Source organism: Embiotoca jacksoni, unplaced genomic scaffold (assembly GCF_022577435.1).
Source record: "Embiotoca jacksoni isolate LCO1_2020_lvr unplaced genomic scaffold, fEmbJac1.0.p SCAF_18, whole genome shotgun sequence".
Lineage (NCBI taxonomy): Eukaryota > Metazoa > Chordata > Actinopteri > Embiotocidae > Embiotoca > Embiotoca jacksoni.
In genome coordinates, this window is record NW_027185318.1 from 3,085,344 (window position 1) to 3,110,060 (window position 24,717).

The 24,717-nt window shown below is 41.2% G+C and overlaps 1 protein-coding gene across 8 annotated transcripts in view; it reads right to left on the reverse strand.

Moving 5' to 3' along the window:
- The window catches only part of esrrb (estrogen-related receptor beta), a 47,231-nt gene extending 23,517 nt beyond the window's left edge, over positions 1-23,714 (reverse strand). For 2 of the 8 annotated variants that reach the window (XM_069152081.1, XM_069152080.1), the window contains exons 1-3: positions 17,972-18,349; positions 14,084-14,152; positions 4,112-4,521 (exon numbers count right to left, since the gene is read on the reverse strand). In XM_069152081.1, the coding sequence (XP_069008182.1) occupies positions 4,112-4,521; positions 14,084-14,152; positions 17,972-18,021 (529 nt within the window). In that variant the 5' untranslated portion in view covers positions 18,022-18,349. Of the gene's footprint in view, positions 1-4,111; positions 4,522-14,083; positions 14,153-17,971; positions 18,350-19,683; positions 19,733-21,714 lie in introns of those variants that run through there. The other 6 variants (XM_069152086.1, XM_069152082.1, XM_069152084.1 and 3 more) reach the window with 6 other exon arrangements.
- Between the last annotated feature and the right edge of the window lie 1,003 nt (positions 23,715-24,717).

Consider the following 24,717-nt stretch of genomic DNA (forward strand, 5'->3'; position numbering starts at 1 on the left):
AAATAATAAATCTGAAAAATCTTTAATTCTGACTATATTCACATCATTATATAATAAAACATGCAGCAAATTACCACCACACATGCATGCTGCTTGTCTGCGTGGTCTAACCCAGCACAGCTGACCACAGTGTGGGGCCTCTTCGCTCTCAGGGGTTATTTTTTTTTTATCTCCCTTCCCTTTCTCAGGGCTGCCTGGTACACGTGCACAAGCCACACCTGGTGGCTAACTAAGTTAGACCTTCGATATCACACACTCCAGAAACAAAAACAAACATACGCTCCCACACTGCTGGGCTACCGTGTCCACCTGTCCTGTCAAACCCCAGTCGTCTGATGTTCTGTCAGAGGGGGCTCAATTCAGACTGACGGGTGGATTAACTAATTTTTCATCTCTATGTTCGGTTTATATTTAGAGCGGGGAGTGTTTCAGTATCATTGTACATACAGTCCTGCTAAAGTCCCAGTTCAAAACATGTCTAATGCCTCTTGGCTGATCTAAAACCACAAAACACTCTGACCTCTCTTGGCCTATTGCTTTTATTAAAATGGATATGAAAGAAAAATCCTCATGAAATGTTCATGCTGAGGCACAATCCAGACATACACTATTATTATATCGCAGCTAAATGGAAGTTATTATAATGATTGATGCAGTTAAAGATTTGCTTCAATTATATTTAGTCAACATTATGTCAAACTCAATTATATATAAAAAATATATCAGATATTTTATGGTTAATTTCCCATTAACAAATAAAGATAATTATTGTTATTCAGCTCTTTATACGTGATTTAAATGAATCTATTTAAACATGATTAGTGTACTGTTTGAGAGAGCCTTTATTTTTGTGTTGTAGAGTTGGTGTGTTTTTATAGATTGTCTCTTTCTTATTTGTATTTGTCTTAAGCCTCTCAGAAATAAAGTATTTCAACTGAATTTAAATCACCCGACTGCACTGAATTGAGTTATGATGATATTAACTAAATGTGACTGTTCTTAAGAATCTGAAGGGTTAAACTAAGCAAAACACCGCAGATTAATAAATGGGTTGAACGGATTTCTTTGGTTTGATGGAGATTTAAAGTGTTCAAAAGTTTCAGAAAAAAAAAGTACAAATTTAAAAAGGTATTTCTAGAAACAGTAGATTCAAACATTTTAGTTTAAAGTAGTGGGTGTATTAAATATCATACAATAACTCTGCCATTTAGAAATAATGTCCAGATATACTGGCTGGAGGAGTAACAGTATGGCAAGTTTCACTTTCAGAAATGAAGCACACTGACGGGAACCCCTTTAACCCGAGGGCCATGCTCGGGTTTATCCATCTCTAGTGAGGTTATGGTATGGTTACCAATAACATTACAGAGTGACGGGAGAAGAAAAAGATTTCCCTCCTTCTTCTCTTGATAAGTATCTGTCTCAATCTATTTTATGGCTTTTCAGGACCCATGCCAGGGCACAGAGGGGAAAGTCAGGTCTTGTAAGTAAATTACAGTAAAATGGCAGGTATTTCTCATCAAAATCTAAACTGACTTTTACAGGCTTACTGTCAAGGTCTATTACTTCATATAAAAGAGGGCCACTGAGTTCAGTTGGTTTTCAAGCAATTTTACACTTGGGTTCAAAATGGGAAGAAAACACGGTTCAATAAGACATTTATGTTTTTGATTGGTGGGGCACGTGAGGTGCAGGGATAGGGGGATGATTAGGGAGCAATGAGAACAGGGGTATTTCTGGGATAGATGGAGATCCAGGTTGACATTAATTTGGGTCTGGCCTGGACTAATGCAACTATCTCTGCGTTTGAGTTCAAGGGAGCTTTTCACTGGATGAATAGGTGACAGAAGATGGATTTGCCATCCGCTTTTGTTGAAAAGGTAGGGGCATCAGCTGAGGAAGTGCAGGCCAGAGGGGAAGTGAAGTGGATTCAAAGATAACAGAGATTACTTGAGGAATAACTCCATCCAATTCTACACTCATTCAAAAATATACTGTCAAAAGACTATATTTTCATATATTTACCAACAAATTTGCGATGGAGAATAAGTTGCTGTATCACAAGAAAATATAGTTACACAAGGTGAGAACAAGGTGATAAAGAAAATGTCATGTACATGGTTAACATTAACTTCACATGTTTGCCCTAAGTGTTATAGAACAATGTGATAAAGGGCTGGGAAAGACAGCTCCTTTGTTTTCTTCTCATTAGAGAGGGCCGTCTCACACTCCACCCTTGACTGCCTCGTTATTCCTTTAATTAATCAGTTCTCATCAACGGCACCCTCTCATTCTTTCAAGGGCTCTACATCCCGCTATTTACTGCTTCAATTTTCCTCCAGCAATCCTGCATGTGTTTCTTTTATCATTTTGGAAAGCTTTCACCTCCCCCCAAAAAAAGTCCCTCTGTCCTCCTGCCTTCTCTGCCTGGGACCCCTGTCTGATTATTATGCCATTAAGCCTCTCTTCCTCTCCTCTGAAAGAGCAGCAGGGTCCCTCTCCAATCTAAAGAAGTCCTGGTTTTTTTTTCCCCTCCTTTCCCTGAAATTACCCGGCGACGCGTGCCTGAGTTTCTAATTGGCATGCCCGTCCCTGGAGACGGCCCCCTCCCTTCTTCCTAATGAAAAGCCTCGGCCTTAATTACACTTTCCAAACGCTGATTGTTATTGACAAAACTCCTGTGGCTCGGACAAACGACGGCAGATTAGCTCCATTACAGGCAGCCCTCCAAGAAGAGAAAGAGAGGGATTTCAAATCGACAATGCAAAGTGAGGGGGGAAAAAGAGGAGCTTTCAATTTTTTTTCCGTGTACCTTGCTCTTAATTGTTTGGGCCATTGCGCCGCTTAAGATGTCTCTTTCTTTCCCGATGCCTCTTTTCTGTTCCATTGTGTTGCCGTTCAGTGTACTTTTAGTAAAGGGACAAAAGCCCAGTTATGTTACTTGAGAGAAAATGTTCATCTTTTGTCAATAGACAGGATTGCTGATGGCAGCATGGGTAAACAGGAGGATTTGGCCTAATGCTTTTGTTTGCCTGCAAAAGGTACATAGACTGTCTAAAGCTGATAGGGCTGTAAGGTCCAAAATCAACACCTAGCATCAAGACAGACAGCCAGCTCTACATATACCGCCGGCAATCATTTGATGATGAAAACTTACTGAAAGCAATGGATAAAAGATGTCGCTCAAAGAGCAAATTCCTATTTTCTTCCATTCTCAATCATCTCCTTTAACCATACCCAAACCCTTTGGCTCAGTTACCCTATTTTATCTAGTTTTTCCACTGCATGTATTCCACTACTAAGCCGGTAGAGCTTAGTCCCGGGCAGCTGTGCCTGTTGTGCAGATTTTTTTTCCAGGCTCAACAATATCTTCGTCCTCCTGATTAATCTGGAGCAGAGCGCATGGTTTCACAGTCGGGGGCCTTTCATTGCCTCCCTAATGAGAAGCTGTGATACATCGTGCCTTGCAGATCGCCAATCGCACCCTAGTCCCCGAGCGTGCACGTGCACATGCACGTACACACACACACACACACACACAACAGGACAAGAATAATAAAGCATGTTCTCTGAGCCCCCCAAGGCATCTGGGCAAACATCCCCTACACTCCACCAAATCTGACCTCTGAGTGATGATGTCATGTCCACCGTACTCCACCACCCGTGACAGATGATGTCATCATCATCTCACTAGGTGTCTGTCCATTGTCAAAAATTCTTCTGGTTTCTGTTTTACTTGAGTCAATATAAACTATACATATATATATATATATATTTTATTACATTTGTTTGATAATTATTAAATAGGTTTGCTTGTTTTTATTTGATCAAATAGTAGTTATTTATTTTCAATAAATTAAAAACAAAGATTTTTTTTTTTATGGAGGCTGCTGGTCTCAGGAGGTAGAGAAAACATCTTCCACACTCCAATGATTTTTTTTTACATAGTGAACTGCTTGGACTGAGTATGTTTAAGTGTTGTTGTGAGGTCAAAGGTGTCTTGTATGAAGGGTGTCTTTGTGTCTGGTGATGCGGCAACATGGGATGAAATAACTTGCACTGAGTGTTAGCTGGGGGGGTGGGGGGGGGGTGGTGAGAGGAGAAAAAATACCTTGTATTGTCCTTTTAAAAAAGGCTTTGCAGGCCTCACAAGAGGCTACCCCATAGTGATACCCCGAGGCTATATCTCCACAGACCAGGCACAGCCTCTTGGGGAGGGAGTTCAACATGTATTCGCACTTTATGGACGAATCCTCCATGATGGTGCTGGAGCAGTCGTCATAGCGCTTGCGGCAGGCGGCAGCCCCAAGCCCGCTGGGGGTGAACATGGGAGGAGAGTCCAGGCCGTTGGAGTGGCTGTTCATGGTGCTGACATAGCCACCGCTGGCGTCTGAGTTGCCGCTGGGGCTGTGGTGGCTGACCGTGTCGATGACCGAGGAGGGACTGGACGGCTCCGTCTTGATGTAGGACCCACAGCTGGAGGGTAGATGCCGGTCATCAGCGGCCATTCTATTCAGCAGCCTGGGGGGAAGTGTGGGGTGAGGCGGAGGGGTGGGGGAGGGTGAAGGGGGGGATGGGAAGGGGAGGAGGAGAAGACGAAGATGATTAGCAGAGGTCTTCAGAGGGTAGTAATGAATCTCATCAACCAGTGGAGTGACGGAAGTGCCTGAACAGCACAATATTTGATTGACATTAAGTACAAAATGAAGTGTTGTGTCAATTCAGGACAATTACAATGTAAATGCTCGTAAAGACATTATGTTAAATTTTCAAGAGTTAATCAATCTGGAGTGAATTAATCGATGAACGACAAGCTTCGACATGCTGCTTATAAACAAATGCAGAGAACATCTGACATCTTTCACATGCATTACAATTAAAAATTTGCGTTTCTGAATATAAACACGTCATTTTTAAATATTAGAAAGGAGGTAAAAAAAAAAAAAGATGTGAGGTGGAACCTCTGATAGGTTTAATGTGGTTGTATAGTTTCATTTAAATGTGCTTTTTAATCTACACTAGTCATGTCTTTTATTTTTTTTTCCAGTCTTTGCACTTCTCTATACCACTGTGTCCTTCCATTCGCTATTAACCAGCAAACCAGAGGGGAGGATACAAGTGCTTCATTAGCCACACACTACGGCAGCTGCAAAAGTGCTTCAGGGTACAAATACACACATCTACAACACACACACACACACACACATCCATACAGAATGGCGCACAACCTCACACAATACAAGCACAAAGACAGAAAGACAGGGAAAGAGAATGAGAGACAAAGGGATAGAAAGAGGGAGAGAGAGCAGTCAAATAACTTAACACGCAAGTGCGCCCACACACACACACACACACACACACACACACACACACACACACACACAGAGCACGTCAAGACGGGGGCATCTCCATAGTTTAGAGAGCACGGTGGACCTTGGCTTGTCTCCTTGAGTCAGCAGTCAACCAAAAGGAAACATGATGGCAAGATATTGACTTTTTCACTGTCTGACTAATAACTGTATTTTGGAGTACATGCAATCCGATGCTGTAACGCGTGCAGACTAAAGTGCAGCCTTTTGGCTGTGGCCACAAAATGCACTCTGAAGCCTTCCCTGCCCATATAAATCTATTTCAGTCCTGCTCTATAACCTTTAACTTGAAATTGAGAGAAGAGAACAATGGGGGGGGGGAGAAAAAACTTAGCCTGGATGCTCAACTCATTTTTCCGTGAACAGATGGAGTGAATTGGAGAGGTGAACTGGAGAAGAATAACTCGGTGTATTGGGGATGCCATGTAGACATAGCAACCTCTTTGGGTCAAGCCGAGGTCACACACTAACATACACACACACCCCTTTGCATTAGGTACCATGGAAGAGGTGAAAGGTCACCTGCACTTGCCTGCATTAACAAAATTGAGCCTTGCATGGTTTATGCAAATTCAGATACAGGGGTTCCTAGTGAGTGGCAGCCAGACAGCCCAAGTTGTGCTTTAGCACATTAAGTGCCATTAGCATATTGCCAACTAATGGTAATGTTTACATATTTGACATGTCAGTTTACCATCAGCACAGGGAGAGGGGGATGTTTCCCACTGGGCTCTGATTGGAAGATTGCTGTCGGTGTCAGAGCACTTCAGAGGAAACAGGAAACGAGAGGCCTCCACTGCAGTGTGCCCTATTGGTTGGCCGGACTGCTTCTTGCTCTCTGAGGCTGATTTAATTGTGAGGATGGGTGACGGAGGGGTTCAGGCTCAGGGGTCAGTGGGTCAACCTTATTTTCTCACCCTGGCTTCCTGGGCCCGTGGAGATGAGGGTCAGCGTGTCAAATTAAATCTCATTCCCGGGTTTCCCTCCCTGCTGTCATGTATATTCATCGGAGCTCCAGGTGCCTACCACTTCTGGAAATTCACAAAAAGGTTAACTGCTAAAATAAATAATAAAAAATGCCCCCTGTTAAAACCGTTGACCTTGTGGAATAAACCCTTTGCCTGAGCACTCCTGGAATTCTTCTTGTAATCTACAGCCTTCACGATATAAAAACTCTGCTCGAGAAAATGCTGTCCAATTTTCAGTTTTTTTATTACTTTTATTAGAAATTTCAACAATGCAAACAATAGTTGTGTTACCAGTGAGCGCGTTGCGTGCGGTTGTTGAGATTTCCTGTTTTAAAAAGTATCAATGTCTACACTTTAATGTCCCCGCACAAACTGAAAAAGTAAATCCTTTTTCATTTCGAAAATAGAACTTGCCGCTCTTGGTAATGAATGCAGATTGCATCTCCATAAATTAATGCACGGCTCTGTGTTCATCTGCTTTATGTTCTCTGTTTCAGATGGATATGTGCACCTGTGCGATAGGGCACCTGCACTTGGCTTATTAAAGGCTATATATTAAAACGTAGGAGCCCAAGATGGCTCCATTTAGCTTTTATTTCACAAATTCAGAGTAAGCTTAACCCCGGTTCAAAGGCCACCTTCAGGGTGACACTTAGCATAATTGCATAAGTGTCTTAACTGTTTCCCCTCCAGCTCAATGTGGTCATTTATAATAAATGTGCGGGCTAGAATCCCCTTAACTCATTCTGCTATGACACATTATACCGCTGCTATGCTTATGTTTTTAACAAGCCTGCATATATTGATTAATGATACTGAGGGACTACTAACCACTTTAACCTGGCGTATTAATCAAAAGGTCTAAAATATTTCTATAAATATTCGTAATCTCTAGTGGGACAGGTCCAATTTAAATCTATAAATACAATTGTATGGTAAAATGAATTATGAACATTAAATAGTTTGACAGCAGCAATAGTCCTAATAAATAATTCAATATGTGGGGCAGGTGCTAATTATCTTGTGTGCTACACAGACAGAGCAGACAGGAAAGGGTCTGCTGAACTATCAGAGACTTGATGCTGTAAAATCTATAGTTCTGTCTTCCTTCCTTCCTCAAGGTAAGAGCTTTTCAAATTCTGCTGCCTCGCTGCCCAAAGGAGCAGCGCTGATCTAAGACACAGTATCTCCCCCGCTCTCTTTTTCTCTCTCTGTTCCTCCTCCTTTTGTTCCCTTTGTACCGATCAAAATTCATGCTGAGTAGTAGGTTATGGGCCCGCAAACGCACACTGCGCAGTTCGGTTTTAATCTGATTCCACCTGGCCCTCCTAACAGCATTTCAGATCCCTAATATCATTCCACCGGTGCTGCTGTGACCAGGATTAGCTGGCCTAATGATCTGGCAGCTCGTCTCGCACACTGTTCCTCCACTTCCGAGAGGAGAACCGCGGCGCTCTCGTTCTTCACGTCTCAACACTTCCCTTGCCTGCGAGCAAAATTCTGAACATTGGACGACACCGTTATAAGAACGCAGGATCTAATTGAGCCAATTTGTAAGTCCTCCCGCTGAGAGCTACCTGCACTTCAAGAGGACACCGACGTCGTCCACTGTTCTCTGTGTGACTACAGCGCTCCCCCCGTCTCCAGTATAAATCACAAGCATACGGAACAAACCTGTGCTACAGCCTCAGCTCTAACAGTGAGTGAATTCCTGATGTCCTTTTCACTCTCAAGGCCACCAGATGCCAAAAACACAATTTTATAACATTTGCTCACCTCATCCACAGAGTGTCACATCCCTGCTACCTGATCAGACTCAGTAAGTGAAGGGGAAAGGGTTTGTGGTGGGGGTTGACATCTGAAGGCAGGGTGATGGTGATATCAGATGCCCCAGTAGGGGCAGATCTGTCTCGAGGGCCCCGGGCGATGTGGCCTGATAAGCCACTGGCCCCAGAGTCAGCGCTGGTAGGACGAACTCAATTAGCTCCTGACAGACCTCGTCTCAGCCCGGCTCAGCCTCCCCACCACAGCCTGGACCCACTGGCAGCTGCCACGCTGACCTCTCCTCCAGGGGCCACTGCCACCTTTTACCGCTCCGACACACAGCCAGAGACTCATTTTTGGGAGAGTGGAGACTCTGGTCAAAATCTAACAAGTCACAGAAATACATATTGAAGCTGGTGCGCCACCAAGGGAGCTCAGCGCGAGTTCTCACAGGGGAAAATGTAAATGAAAACGGGCTGGGGCTCTGGGAGGGGTTTTCATGGCCCTCGGGAGAAAGGAAGGGGATGGAGATTCCAAAACACACTCAGCTGAAATATGGAGTACGGCGCTCTGTCTAACTGGCTCCAGGTTAATGACCATCAGGGGAATAAAGGCCCAAAAGAATCTCGGGGCAATGTGCACGAGTGTGTGTGTCTGTTGCATGAACCTATGAGCTCATATGTCTGAGTGTGTGTTTGTCCTGCAGACAGAATATGAAAGATATATGAAATATGGGGCTGAGGGTTGTGGTTTGGTTGGAGGCAAGCCCGGCCCTCCATGGGGACCCATTCTAATCTACGAAGGAGAGGCCCCTAATTTTGGAGCTTCTCATTCATTAGTCCTGCTCTGGCAGAGAGAGGACTGAGAGGGGGGGGTGGACCTGACGAGAGGGGAGGGGCCTCTTTATTAACAGATATGCCAGACACTCAGGAGAAGCTGACAGAGATTTATGATGTGCAGATATATGGAGGCAAACAAAAGGGGAGTCGAAGAGACCGAAAAACAGGGAGAGGGAGAAAGCGAGCGTAAGCAAAGAGATACACGAGGGCAAGAAAGCAAAGAGACAGAGAGAGCGGTGTTTATCGTTCCAACGGGGAGTGAGGGCCCCGGATCAATAGTCGGTAGGCTCGGGGCGCGTGCAGGGTTACCACTTGGGGGGACCATGCTGCTCTGCGGCCTGGCCAATTAAGTTTTTTCAGTCTCGAGCAGAGGATTATATTTAGCTGTTTCACAGCGATGTTACTGTAGTCTTTATAAAGCCATGAGCTCACTCCACTACGACAACATGAGCCCCACGCTCCAGCGGTACCACAAGATAGAGCTGGCCAAGAAACAGATCACATCTATTGATCCCCCCTCCCACTCCTTCCTGTTCGAGAGATGCTGCTGGCAGGAAAGAGAGGGCCTCTTGTGATACAGGCGCTGCTGTTTGTCTGACGTAAACTGTCTGGGCCGCACTGGGCAGATCTAGTTCTTATAAGCGGCTGAGTTCAGGATGTTGAGGGGAAGCAACTGGCTAATGATAGAGCTACTGCCAGTGGGGGAATGTGAGAGAGCTGTCCGATGTCTAAACTTCCAAATGCGGAGAGCAAGGAGTTAACAATCTTCCATGCACACCCAGTGGAGAAGCTCTCTGCAGAGTCGGACAGCTCATCATACTGAATGTAAAAAAGAAGTTCTGGGATAATTCCAGCCTGCTGCGCCATACATTTGGGATCAAATTTGTAATTCTGCCTTTTCATTAGAAAAGATTAGTTTTCATTACATCCATTATGTGGCACAGTCATGGTATAATTTAACAACATAAATTTACAATGGTTCTTGATAAGTACAGAAAGTAATTATAGTCCGCTGGCAAAAATGACCCTTAAAGAGAGTTTCCTCCAAAGCTCGTCACAAGAAAACTGGTGCGGGTAATGACATTAGACACAAGCTGGTGTTGTGTGATACGTTACTGATACACCGCCGCCAATATCACAATACATTCTCCTGCAATACTGACACACAGGTGGATTCTCCTTTTACTACAGCGACTTTCAGACTAAAGTGCTCTGCCTTTCATCGTTCATCTTTCATCATACTATGACTGTTTCAAATTTGAACAAAGAAGAAACATGTAATTAAAAAGACCTGGTTTTTTTACACAGCTTCATTTTGTTTGGCTGCAGAACTCCACTAAATAAAAAAATTAATTGTTTGTTTTTTACTTTTTGGGGAAATGATCTTGTGTTTCCTCTTCAGTTGTTCAGGTTACACGATGAATCATAAATGATTGTTTGCAATATGTTGTTTATCATGATGAAATCAGCGTATGCATGTATTTGACGGTATTTCATGAGTTACCTTGGGATTTGTTTTGGCCAGTCATCAACAGTGTGAATCAGTAAAATCCTTTCAACATTTTAGTTCAAATAACTGACCTGTCCAGACTAATATTGTAATTTTATATGAATAAAAATATGTCTTTTAAGGTTATGGGTTTGTTTAACTGCCTTGGATTCTGTGAAAAGCCAGCAGACATCATCTCTTGTATTAGACGGGCTTATAAAATAGGAATAATGGGAAAACAATTTAAATTTGAGCACAAGTCATGCATGTCTGTTTACAGTCAACAGATATATTTGGAAAAAACTCAGAGAGAAAAAAGATTTAAGAGGAAGGTGAAGGATATTCCTGATTGTTTTGCATGTTTTTTAGTGTGTGTGTGTGTGTGTGTGTGTGTGTGTGTGTGTCACAAACAGAAAGAAATATTATTATAAAGGGCTAAGGCTATTTAACACAGTCCAATGTAAATCACAGGTTTAGACACAGTCACTGTGCGTACAGGGGGACGGAGAAATAGAGCCATGCATGAAATTACTTCATTAATCTTCCTCTGATAGGCCGTCCTTGTTTAGGGGGAAACTCTACCTGCTTAAAACAAAGAGCCAATCCTGCCTTCACCATAAATTACCCTCTTCATCAGAGGAAGAGCCAGATATAAACAGACAAATACACATGCAAGCACATGCATACACAAACACAAATATAAGGGGCAAAATTAACAGGCCAAAATTAGGAGTTTTATCAGGTGTCCAGGATGACTTCAACACAATCAGATGAGTCAATGTTTGCACAGGCTCAAAGTCGGTGAGTAATCATGGCATATAGGTAAGGTTAGGTAATTATGTGTAGGATTTTCATTGAGTTAAAAATGTAACTTGATTTTTACCATTAAAATGCTGTTTGATGCACACATTTCAAACAACTCCAAAATGAACTGATGTTCCTCCAAACCACTATTGTTATGACTGTCACACGCCACAGCAGTCGACACAGTCATAGCAATAGCCTCCAGCTTTTTACAAGTTCATCTCTACCAGCTGCCACACAGTCTCCATAAATAGTGCTGGTAATAAAAAGGCGGGTGGGCCTAACTGATTTATACGCAAGTGTCCACCACCGCACCATTCAGGAATAATTAAAGTTTGGGGATATTTCCTGAATTAATGCATCTCCTTCAGGGGGCAATCTGAACGTGCAACGCAGCGCTCGGCGCGACGTACTGGGAGGGAGGAACGCTCAAAGTGGCAAGTTCAACAACCAGATACTCAATGTGACCGTTGGATTGCACTTAGTGCTGTGGGGTGGTCTCATAAGGAGGCACTTTAATGTGGGCATGTTTTGTGACCAACAGCCAAATACTGTACACACACGAGCACACGGTCGTATAATCTGACGACAAGTAAACACAAACTGAGAACACACACACACACACACTGTTTTACACAAAAAAAAAAAAAAAAAAATCAGCCGGTTATCAGACTGGAGAAGTTCGGCTCTAATGAATAGCATCGCAGTTTAATTTTCGCTTTTATATTTGAGTCAGTGAAAAGTTTGGAAAGCGATTTGAGGCTCTGCAAGCAGGCGAAGGAAAAACACTGATTCTGATTTAAACTGAATAAAACAATTCATTAAAATGATGACTCACCCCTGTAAAAGGAAAATGAGTATAAACAAGTATAAAAAGTAAGAAGTACATTTAGCAATGCTTAAACTGAAAAGCATTGTTATCGAGTAAATAAATAGGAAATTAAAATACTTGCAAGACTAAATCAACTTTTTCAAACTGCCAAATATTCATTCAGTTATTATTTGTTAAATATTTTTAAGACTACCCTGGTGTTATTTTTGAAAACAGGATTTCACAGCTTATATTTTCCAACATATCGTACTGTTTGAGTCTTTTAAAATCACGTAGCAAAAGTTTTTTGCTGTTACTGTAACACGAAAAATTCATATTGGATTGAAATATATAAGCACAGAGAAACTGGGCTGAATGGCTCGTTGCACACTGCCATGTTAATGGTTATTGGTCAAACTTACTTCCCCTGGTTAAATCTGGGATAAGTGACAGCAGTACTCCCTCTCTCAAAATAACACTAATAAGTGCATTGCATTGGCCTTTTTAATTGAACATTTTCAACAGTTGACGATGCCATATCCCCACAGCTTACGTTACAGTTTTCCTTTTTGACATATTAGCCTGAAACACTTGAACACAGCTTTCCAAAGAGTGACGACAAAAAAGAAAAAAAGAAAAAAAAGTGCTTGTTCTAAAAGCTGTAACGGTTGCGAGCTTCACTCGGGCCACACAAAGAAGACTTGGTGAAGCTGTCAGTGGGAATCAGAGCTGCTACTGTGACGGACGGTTTCAATATTGATTTCATAAATAAACAAAGCTAACCATCGATCCTAATGTTATTTTGCATTTCAATTACTGCTCTGAAACATAACCTTCAAACAACTGACCGCTCAATACCAATACCCCTCACTGATAAACACCCATATAGTTACACACCTTACATCACATTTTCTAACCAAGTGTGAATTACTGGATCTGGAATTAGCTTTAAAGGGGCGCAGAATTATTTTTGCGTTTTAGGGAAGATGTCAAATAAATACGAAGGGACGCATCTGCGTAAAAAAATATCAAACTTGACAAACACAACAATCTTTACTTTTAGTGTTTTCCGTAATACTTCACTACCACTGTTAACAGCTCTTTTCTTGACGCAGGTATTCTTCTCAACTTCTGTGTTCTACTGTGTGTGTGTGTGTGTGTGTGTGTGTGTGTGTGTGTGTGTGTGTGTGTGTGTGTGTGTGTGTGTGTGGATACGTTCCTGCATGCATGTGTGTGTAAATGAAGAGGAGCCCTTCAACGTTGGAGCAACAGGAAGAAGTGCTGACGCACCGTGTCAGTGATAGCACTCTGCTGCCACAAGGGCATGAGAGCCCACATAGGCTAGCATTATCCTTCTAGACTAATGGACCTGGTTATTTTTAAACAGATTCTCACACTGCGGTGGAGGTGTCCAAGGTTACCATGGACGAGAAATCAAAAGGGACGCATGCAGTGACGGTTGCGATTTGTGCAGGTGGATGTTGTGAAATCACCAAAAAGGCGTGTTAGGTAATCACCAAGAAGTCTAAAGGCCAAACCTTCACACGGGCTCTGAAGAGATGGCATGTTTTTACGACAGTAAGATCTTCCAAAATAAATACATTTTATCATCAAATTTGTTCTGATTTAAGGTGATATTGGTTTCTATGAAAAGGAAAAGGGTAGCAAGCAATATGAGAAGATGTACACAGATTTTTAAATATAACACACTTGTGTCCAGATGAAGAAATATGAAACAGAAGAGGCTCAGTTTTAACAGAATCATCCTGGATGATGCATGCTTCTCTGATTCTTTTCTACAATAATTTGATTGATCTGCAGAATATAGCTCCAGAGGAAGGTGTGGCAGCACCTTAAAAGGCAGCTCAAGCACTAACAACTATGAACCTGAATACCTCTGGAGCTGCAGAAAAGTGAACATCCAGCTACTGCCAATATACTCTGCATCAACATTTGGCCTGGAGAGGGACAACATGCTCCCCCCCTGCTCAGCCAGAGCTGAGCGACATATTTACAGTTAAAGTAATGATACTAGATACCAGAAATGAGAGGGCTCCAGCGTGGCCAGGGGACTCAGGAATCTCTCTAATGAATTGGACAACAAAGCCCTGTTGGTACAAGGAAGAAGTATTTAGAATTGAGCAACAAACTGATTTTAAGCACATTAGGTTTTCTTCAAAAGGCACACATCCCAACACCCCCTAAAAGCTTTGGGAGATGAGGAGGGTTAGAGCGGGACAGGTGGGTTGGCTGGGCAGCACGCTGCAGCTACAGAGGCCACCAGCTCCTGGCTCATAGCGGGGTGGCCATTCTCGGCCAGGAGCCTCTTCTGGTAATGTATTCTGAAACCAAATTACCGTAAGCTGATCCCATCTGGATAGTGTCTGTGCACGGCTGCTTTGGTTACCCACCACTGCCTCTAGCCTGTGATAGCATCTCCATGAAGACAGCAAAAATCTGATTAACCCAATAACAATGAAACACTTGGTCAAAGAGCAAAGAGCTTTTAACTTAAGATACACTAATGCAATTCCCTCGCCTTGTTTTCTGAAACCTAATAAGAATCAAGTGGACGGACTGCCTGGGATGGGTGTTTGCAGGCTCTAATGCAGCGAGCTGGGAATGAAGTCAAATAAATTGAAATCTAATTCATCACTGTGTGCTAACTTCTTTGTGCTTCTCTAAAAATACATTAAAAAGCTCTTATTTCATGAAGGGAAATTGGATAGCCTAGTTAGTTTATTGCAGTGGCTCTGCCAAGGTAAAGGAAATCATGGGTGTTGATGGAACATTTAGAAGCACAAAGAAGTCACATCTCAATTTACTGCCGCTCAAATCTGGTGTGTTTTCTAGCGAGCACTGAGGAACTCTCTCTGGCAGCCCTCAGCCGTACCTGATTTCTGACTGGTGTGAACAGTCACTGCAGTACAAGCTCAACCATAAGCTTGTCACACTCAAACAGTAAATGAGTCCTCAATGCATGAACAAAGAGGTGCGTTAGACTTAAGTAAGTCAAGCAAAAGTACATAACGCGACTGTAAAAGGCATCAAAGCGATGGCATTGTGAGAAGTTTTGAAGAAAAAAAAAACACTTTCAGTGGAGCTGCGTCATTAAACTAAACTCCTGCTCGCATTTCTATTGCCAAGTCTGTAAAAAAAAAACAAGAGGAGTGTGTCTCTATATTGAAGAAAAAAAAAACCTCTGTTGCCATCTAATTCTCAGACAGTGGCGATGCCCTCGGGTCAATGTGAGTGTATACTATAGTGATTCTACCACACCGTTGTGTTAATTACATGGAGCACATACGTCCCACTAATCCTCTCACCCAAGCATCTCGGCCACATGCAGCCCTCAGTCAGGGGCAGCAAATACCACAGTACAATTAGCAGAAGAGAGAAACTACTGCTTCAAAATTAGCACACTCAAGTAAGTGCTGCAGAGATCCCACAAATAAACTGTTACTCGACAGACATGTAATCAGGATCACGCTAATCATTTCAAGATGAGAAGTGAGGCAGATTTTTGGTTTAAGAGTTAAAAAGAAATATATACGTAAGGACAATTTCTAAACACATGTATGGTAAATAACTGAAGTTATTTAAACATAAAACACCTGTTTACAAATCAGTGTTCAAAGGGTAAATTCTCTCCTTACCGTTATTTTAAAGTATAATCAAATTCACATCATCGAAATATTTTGAACATGTGCTGCAAAAATGCAACTTCATTTTGTAAAGAGAGTCATTAAATATTAAGCAGTATTTCCTGTCATTACATACAAATTCAAAATCAGTGCACATCACTAAATCTGTAAAAAATAATGCAGTTTGCAGATATGTAACTAAAACTAGCAAACCAACAAACATAAATATAAATTTTATAAAACACAACATGTTAATGAAAACATTTTGCCTGTAAAAATGTCTGTCCTTCTTTCAAATCTGATAAGATGGGCTTGTGAACGTTCGATTATAAATATCCTCAAGTGTAAAAATAATATTAAAAACCTGTTTCTGAATTTTGACAGATTACCTGAAAGGAGACAGATTCAAATTGATTAAATCCACAATATTTTTAAACAGATAAACTGTATTATAATTGGAAATATCAAAAAATGGCATGTTTAATGTTTCCCCTTGTGCAGTACATATCATTCAATATTTTCAGAAAACTGCTTTTGCAGGGCAAATAATTCCAAATATGAAAAAAAATAAACCTTCGATATTATAGACATATATGCTGGTGTGGTGTAAAGATCTGCTTGAAAATATAAATAAATATCAGTAGTTCTGCTTTTCAAATTAGGGATTGCAAGAGTACATCAACAACAACAAAAAAAACACTTGAACTTATAAACCTGATGCGTCAGAGAAATATCCACTTTGCTGCTGCTGCCTGTCTCATTTTGTGTTAAGGTGTATTAGAGAGAATAGAAAAAATATATATAATCCATCTTTAGGGGAAACAACAGACATAACTGCATATATGTCTAAGATATGAATATGTTTTTTGAATTTGCAGTGATTAAAACTTAAAGTATATAAAAAAAATATCTGTGCTCAAATATGAAAAGTAAAGCAAAATACACTAACAGAATTCAGCTCTAACTTTAACCTGAGTTGTTTTCTGTTCAGAATTTTGATGCCTGTGTTGCTATAGAAATCGAATTAACAAAAACATTTAGGGAGCTTAATTATGGTAAAACCAAATAATATCAAGAATTTGAAAAGATCAGGTACAAGACAACACAATTTGGCACACGTGATAAGAATGCAGTACGTTATTTGGAACAATTTTCTGCATATTTCAGTGAAGAAAATTAAAATTGTCAAGTCTTTAAACATCTGATAAGTCTTATACAAATAACCACTTCTGTATATATTGGATTTAATCAACAGTGTTATCTTAAAGATAGTTTCTATACCAATCTACATGTAAAAAAAAAAAATTACAAAAGCCCAACAATTTTATTCTGTTTTTCATACAGTTTCTGTGATGTGTTGTTGTTAAATACAATAATATCATAAATATAAAAGTTTAAAAAAAACAAAAACAACAACAACAAATAAATATTTCCCTAAAAACTAAAGAGGATTTATTTAGTTTTAAATGTGAGTTCTTGCTGGATTTACAAAGTTTCCTGGTGTAGGAGCAGTGAGCTCAGACTGTCCCAGCAGCCAGGAGATGTTGAGGCAGCAGTTTGCCTGGCGTGCCGCTGACTGGGACAGACCGACCAGCTCACTGAGGTTACAGGGTCCTTTCATTCCTCTTTCCCTGGCAACAAATATATATACTACAGCGTGTAATTTATCCTCCCCGATTCCACGGATTCACGTTAATCTCATCTCCTTAAAATATTATTCTCATTCTTCCTGGGCGGCCGAACAAAGCCATCAGCAAACAAGCTCCTAACCCAACTGGACAGGTACCCCAAATTCTTTAGGGAAAATATACACACTTTTTAGAGGGGCAAGTTAAATCAATCAGCCACGCTCTGAATGATATTTATAAAGACTAGCACATATGATGTGCTCACACAATAAAGCTACACTCATACACGTACTGCACCTGCCCTGTTGCTCCATACGGTCGAGACCAGCGTTATTTAAAATCCCTCCAAACAAGGAACGAGAGAAAGTGCATGTTTAGGAGTGCGAGTTGGTGTAGATCGTATATGAAGAGAGAACCCAGGAAAAAAAATAAAAATAAAACAGTAGTAACAGGAAAAAGTTCAGTGCCTAGACTTTAAGAAACAAAAAAACAAGTGCAGTCACTGTTACAAGAGCAGATGAGATAAAAAAAAAAAAATTAAAAATTTAAAAAAAGAGTGAAGTGGAAAAAAAAAGAAGCAAAGAAATAAACTGCATTATAACAGAGGGGTTAAAAAGAAAAGTGAAAGAAGGAAAGAGAAACGAGGTGCACCTACTGGTTATGATAGCTGAGAGGGTCTGGAAGACAAAGTTCTGAAATGTCCATCAGTCCAGTTTTAGCATTCCAGGAATGAGAGGAAGAGGAAAGAGAAAACAATTGAGACCCGCTTCTTCCCCAAATGATAGCACAGCACCCTCAGAGACAACGCCGCGGAAAACCCCCTCCAGCACTGCTCCCCCCAGCCTGCACAGGTATGTTGGACTCGGATGGATTGAGTGGGCGCGTGTGTGCGTGAGCATGTGTGTCGGTGTACGTGTGTGTTTATGTATATATGAGTGGGAGAGAGAGAGAGAGAGAGAGAGAGAGAAAGAGTGTGTGTCTGAGTGAATGTGTGTGTGTGTATAGAGAGAGAGTGAGAGAGAGGGAGCGAGTGAGTGAAGGGGGGAGGGACAGATAGTCAGAGAGGTAAAGGGGGGTGAAAGAGAGAGAGAGAGAGAGAGAGAGAGAGAGAGAGAGAGAGAGAGAGAGAGAGAGAGAGAGAGAGAGAGAGAAGCGCAGGCAGCAGCGGGACGAGCGCTAAGATGGAGAGAGCATGAGAGTGCGAGCGAGAGGAATGACTCTTTCCGTGGTCGGGATAGGGCTCTTTAAGACTCAAGGGCTTGATGAATATGGAACAGCTGCTGTTGGCTGGCTCTGAGGGGCAGGACTTAAAGCGACAGAGGGGCCGGCGGAGCACCGGGGAGGAGGGATCCAAACGCTCGCTCCACACTCCGCTATGCACAACACGCATGGCTCACACACACACACATAGACAAAACAACCTATCGCATGAACAACAGAGATACAACTGGGAGCAGGCAACACACAAAGTTTCCAACCCGGATAAATACAAATACAAAAAAAAAAAAAAAGAGAGTGATGCACAACTCAGGATGATAAAAAGTCAAATTCACACAGAAATGAAGGTAATAAATAGAAGTGTGAGGTTGTAGGTATCAGTACAGACACCTGGCATTTGTGAAATAATAGATTCATTTATTTCTGTGCCGACTATTATAAAACTAAATAAACTATTTAATAATAAAAGCAAATTGAACATTTTAGCATGGGTATTTTGTGATTTTAGAAAACTTGCAATATCTGCATGCTTCTGATATCGTCTGCAAGCTGACATTAACACGTAACGAGAGCAAACACAGGGAAGTCAAAGCAATGTATTTACACATCAACACAGAACTTTACTAAGCAGTAAACATCTCAGAACTTCACCATGACCATAAAAAAAACCTACTGTCATATATTCTGTGCATTTTTAAGATCAAAATGTTGCCTGTGCTGTTATATAACCCATAATAAAGTCAAATCTGACACCAGCCAAAGCCACACTATAGAAGTTCCAGCAGGCACTCGAGTGCATCTGCAGCACTTCACTTTCAAAAAGCAATAGCTTTCAAACCACTGAGGACAGTAAATGTATTTATTGAGCTGTGTCGTTAGCTCCATTTGCGGGTGTTACATGTGAGGGACCATTGTGAACCTTTCACCACCTGTGAGAGATGATCTCGAGCCATAACTCATATTCTGGAAGCCCATCAGCTTCTAAAGCAGTAGAAAATCCAGCTCTGTCTTCTCTAACCCCAGCTTTATAAGCGCCTGTGTTTCACTGTTGATCAAGCTCAGTAAGAATGCAGAGAATGCAGATTCCATTTCACAGTCAGTGAGGGTCTCCATGTTACTGTATCCCCACATTATAAGAACAGAGCTTACCATGGCATCTTGACACTTGGCTGAGTCAAGCAAGAAGAAACAGCAGCTTGCCCACTTCTCACAAAAACTCACAAGTTTCCAGACAACGGTCTGCAGCCTCTTCAGGAAAAAAACAAGAGCGAGTGAGGAGAAGTCGTGATCGACCAACAGATTCATGCGTTGTGTCGCACTGCTGCTCTTCAGTTTTCTCTGCTGAACAGGAACAGCGTAACCCCTGGAGAGGAATCCAGTTCCATTCATCGGCTCACGTTTCTATAATCAATGCAAAAACATCACGCAATCCCTATTGATCATCACAGGCCTATTGATGTGCAGCAATAGTGCCTCCACAGTGGCACAGATCACACAGCATCTGGTCTCTTTTTGTGACTAAACAAATGACTAAATAAATGAAAATCCAATTAAGATTGATGCCAAATCAAACACGTATCAGTTTAATTCATTAAAGAGGAATAAAATCACCATCTAACACAGTTCTCACACTTCAATATGAGCAAAATATTTTTTTAAAAGAAAAGAAAAATAAGACAATAATGCCATTTATTTAAGTTGTAGTAGTCTAATCTAACTAGTTTAGGACGTAAAATATTTCCAAATACTTACAACCAAAAACTTCACATCATTATGTGTAAAATGCAACAAACACAACACACACTAGTAGTAGTACTGAAGTTAGCACACCTGGTTACTACTGAGCTGAGTCCTCTCGTGACAGACTGCTATCTAACTTGTGTAGCGCTTTAAGTGTTGATAAAACTCATCCTTTAACAAATCATATATCTGCATATTTTCCTATTTCCTCCCAAGACTTGCAGACTTTTGTCGGGCAGCGTGAGTGATGAAAGCCCTGCTGCTGCTATCGCTGTGTCTTATCAGCTCTGTTATGAAAAAAAAAAATCATGATGTGTGACAGCTGATTTGTCAGGAATGGGTTTAATACAAATAAATAATAGACCTGTACGAGGAAAACACTCAATCACGCGTGTCATGGCGAAGTCAGAGCAGTATGACAAGCAGCAGCAGAAAATGTTTTTTTCTATTGTTTTACTGATTGAGATTTCAGTTTTTATGGTATCACACGTGTCTGCATTTATTCAATCTGTACACTTCACGTGTGTCTGTGTGTTTGTTTACACGTACTGTGGTGCAACTGGAAGACATTCAACAGGAATGAACTTATCAAAAAGAAGAAAATAGATTCATTTTAGGTGACTTTGGTAAAGTAGCTTTCAGCAGTGGTCATCCAGAGAGACTTGGGGACTGTTTAGATTTAAAGTCTTTTGAAACAATTAAAATTACTTGTGTTGGTGTTTCCTGTTTTCACAGCAGTTTACACAAATATTGACAGGCTGTGTTACACCTGTTATTACTCCAGAGTTTAACCAATACTAAGGCAGCTGAGCAACCTGAAGCCTCAGTTTTATTATATATATGGATATATATATATATATTATTTTTTTTATTATTTATTTATTTTTTTTTAACTTAACTCTCGAGCCTTATTGTCACGTTCATTTTATACAAAATGTCATTAAGTCTGCTGAAGTTTGGTCTGGAAGAAAGACCATAATAGTCTCAAACAAAAGCTTCCTTAAAAGCACACGTTTGTAAAGATTTTGTAATTAAATCGACTGTCAGTTGTCCATTTTTTTTTTTTTTTTTTTTTTTTTTTTAACCACTGAATTTCTACGGCAATAAACAGACAGCTAGGCCTAATAATGTCACTATATTTAACCTTTTCATGCATACAGAAATGGTCAAATCAATAATATAACTGTCACCGCTCCCAGAGGAAAAGGTACAGAGTTGCACGTCCGCGTGCACCGCACATGCTTCAATTAGAGGTAAACCGCGTGCACACCGGTGTAATTTACAGCAGCTCCAGACGCAGGTGATCGGAAGTTAAATTCAAAACAACATACAAATGTTTAAACTCTTCAAATTGACAAAAACGAGGTTAAAGAACTGGGAAAACCACGTGTCAAATGTGTAACTGGAGGATAAACAACGGTGGGTGAATGTGCAGTGTACCTTACTCGGACAAGTCATGTCCCATCGCCGGCTGAGCACAGCGCACTGTGGAAGTGGCGTCTCCAGGTTGTGGTGGTGGTGCTGCTGCTGGTGGAGCTCTGTGTGTCTGAGCGCGCCGTTTCACTGTCACACACCGCAGACACACTATCAACTCCTCCTCCGGCGCGCGCCCTGTGGCTAAACCAAACACCTCCACCGGCAGGCAGCAGGACCCGGTGCGCAGGGTCAACTGTGACTCAGGGGGAGAAATTCCACACACACAAAAATACAACAGTGTGCAACGAGGAAAAATAAATTAAACCACAAATTAGAAATGTTACCGTCTGTCTCATGACTTGAAGACCAACTTTTTATTTTATGGATTTATGGATTTTAAAATAGCTACTGAATTTTGAGTGTATTTTATTGATAGTGTTTATTTTACTGCTCCTTCAATTATTAAAGGGACCCCACAAGGTAAAGAACTCACTGAGTATCATTTTGGGAAGGTGTCTTTAGTGAGTGGCTCCTGTACAACTGTTTCACGTCTATTAAGTTGTGTGCGAGGCTTTCATTTGGTTTATGTTGCCTGTGCTCATCAGCCCCGGGGTGTGGTGGCCAGGCTACATTTTCACCTGAGAAAACGGCAGGTGACAGCAGACGTGAAAAGGTTGAACATCATGGCAGCCGGCTTGGTTTCCACTTGTGATGAATAAATAACAGGATAATAGCAGCGTGGCGTCTGCTGAACAGATCACAGTTGCTGTATCATGTAACCCAGGCGTGCACAAATTTCACAAAGTCCACTTGATTTTTTTTTTTTTTTTTTTTTTTCCGCACTTGTACATTTCATGTATGTAAATATTTTTAATGCAGTTTGGTATGCAGTTTTCGGTCGGTGAGATCCTACTGAGGCCACCTTGTGAAATTAAACTAATGCTTGTGTGATAATATTGAAATTTGACTTGGTGGTGAAGCACTTCACACTGCAGGACCGCTATTGGGTCTCTGGCCTTATGTTGGTATTCACTGTCAGTGTTATGCTAAAACAGCACATATCCAGGAAACATAAAAAACAACCAAAAATGTTACATTTTCTTTCGCAATACACATGAACTTTCACCTACATGTATTAACATGATTTCAATTTGTTCCTATAATTTTTGTTCTGCTCTGTTCAGGAAAGCCCCCCCAACACACACACACACACACACACACACACACACACACACACACACACACACACACACACACACACACACACACACACACACACACACACACATTGTACATTCACCATCATTGACTGACTGCCTCAGCTGTGGATCAGACCGTAGCCAGCTGACAGCAGCAACCAACTCTATCATCTCCACTAGAGGGAGGGCTATCTCACAACAAGGCCACCAAGGAGCTGCATCAGAGCTACCGTTATTTATTTATTTTTCCTAGGTTGATGGTGTAATTCATAAACTGAATGAATGACAGTCAGGACAGTGCCAACAACCAGGCGCACAATGGAGACTCGACAGCATTTACTCCGCAGCACAAAAACCTATCCATTACAAACGTGTAATTATTGTCCTTAATAGATTAATTCATGCTGAAAGATAGAAATGGGTTCCAGGCTATTGATGTAATCATTTCACTGAGGAAATTAAGTGACATTAAAAGAATGATATTGTCACCGTGAAAGTATCATTGATTCTTTTCGAATGCAATTAACTGTATTTGAAAATGGCACCTGCACATTGAGCTGTGCAAGAAGCACTGAGGATCACTTCATTTGTGAGAGATATAAAGACCAAATTATCCCATCAAAGAGAAAATCTATAAATGTAATAGCACAGCGATTCACCACTAAGGAATGACAACAGCGGCCCTGTTCAGTTCCCTGTGTATTAACTAGAGGTGAACACCACTCAACAAACCACAGAAAGATTATCCACACTTTGTAAGTAAAGGAGAATATCACACAATTTCACAATTCACATGTAAATCATTATTGGCTAACATAAACACTAATCTCTCAAAAGTAGGAGCCATGAGTGAGCCACGTCGCTGATGTATTTCCACCAACTGTTATTGATAATAAATTGGGACTGGACAATAAGGGGGACTTTATGGAATTGAAAGATCCTAATTTCTGTTTTCATGCTTACAATTGTGCTTCATGTCGTTCAAGAGTTGAAACAATTACTGAAATATTTGATTAGTCAGTGAAAACGATTTTGATTTCAATTGTTATTGTTGTTGTTGCAGCTTCACAAATGTGTCTCAAATTTGCTTTCCTTCTCATTTTGTGTCATTGTAAATTGGATTTCTGTTTTTCTTCTTTTGTTGATTAAGTAAACAAAACTGTTTTCTGACCGTTTAAATATCGAACAAATCCTGAAAATAATTGGCAGATTAATCAATAATGAGAATCACTGTTAGTTGCAGCCTTTGTCGAAACAGTTCTGCTGGGCTGTGGAGCGCTGGAAGGATCCACAGCACATCTCAAGTTTAAGCTCTTGGAAATCTAAAAGAATGAAAGCTCACTGTTCCACATTTGTGCTTTTTGTTTATCTTTAGACTCCATGTCACCATTCAGTTGTACATATGGGGATCTACATGTACCATTTTTGTAAGACCAGTTTTGCATGTGCTGTTTTGTTGACTGTGGTGGTGCCGGGCAGTTTTGATGGATTCTAACAAAAGCATGTTTGTGCAGCGGTTGCTGGTCCGCCAGCTCCTTAACTCAATTACAGTGTTGGTAATCCAGTGAAAAGACATTCAGTAAAAAGGCAGAGAGGCAGGCCGAGAGAGAAAAACATGAAACGTATCAGATGCAGCTCCTGATATGATGTCCGAGCATCAGAGGAATCAGGCATCAATCTCCAGTCCTGGTCAGAAATGCTGCATAATTCGAACCCAAACATTTTTCTTTGCACGATTCAAACCAAATCAGAGGTCCAGAGCCTCCCTCCATCCCACCCTCACCTAAATTTCATTTCGGAGACATCTTTCTCCCTTTCCCCCCTCGCT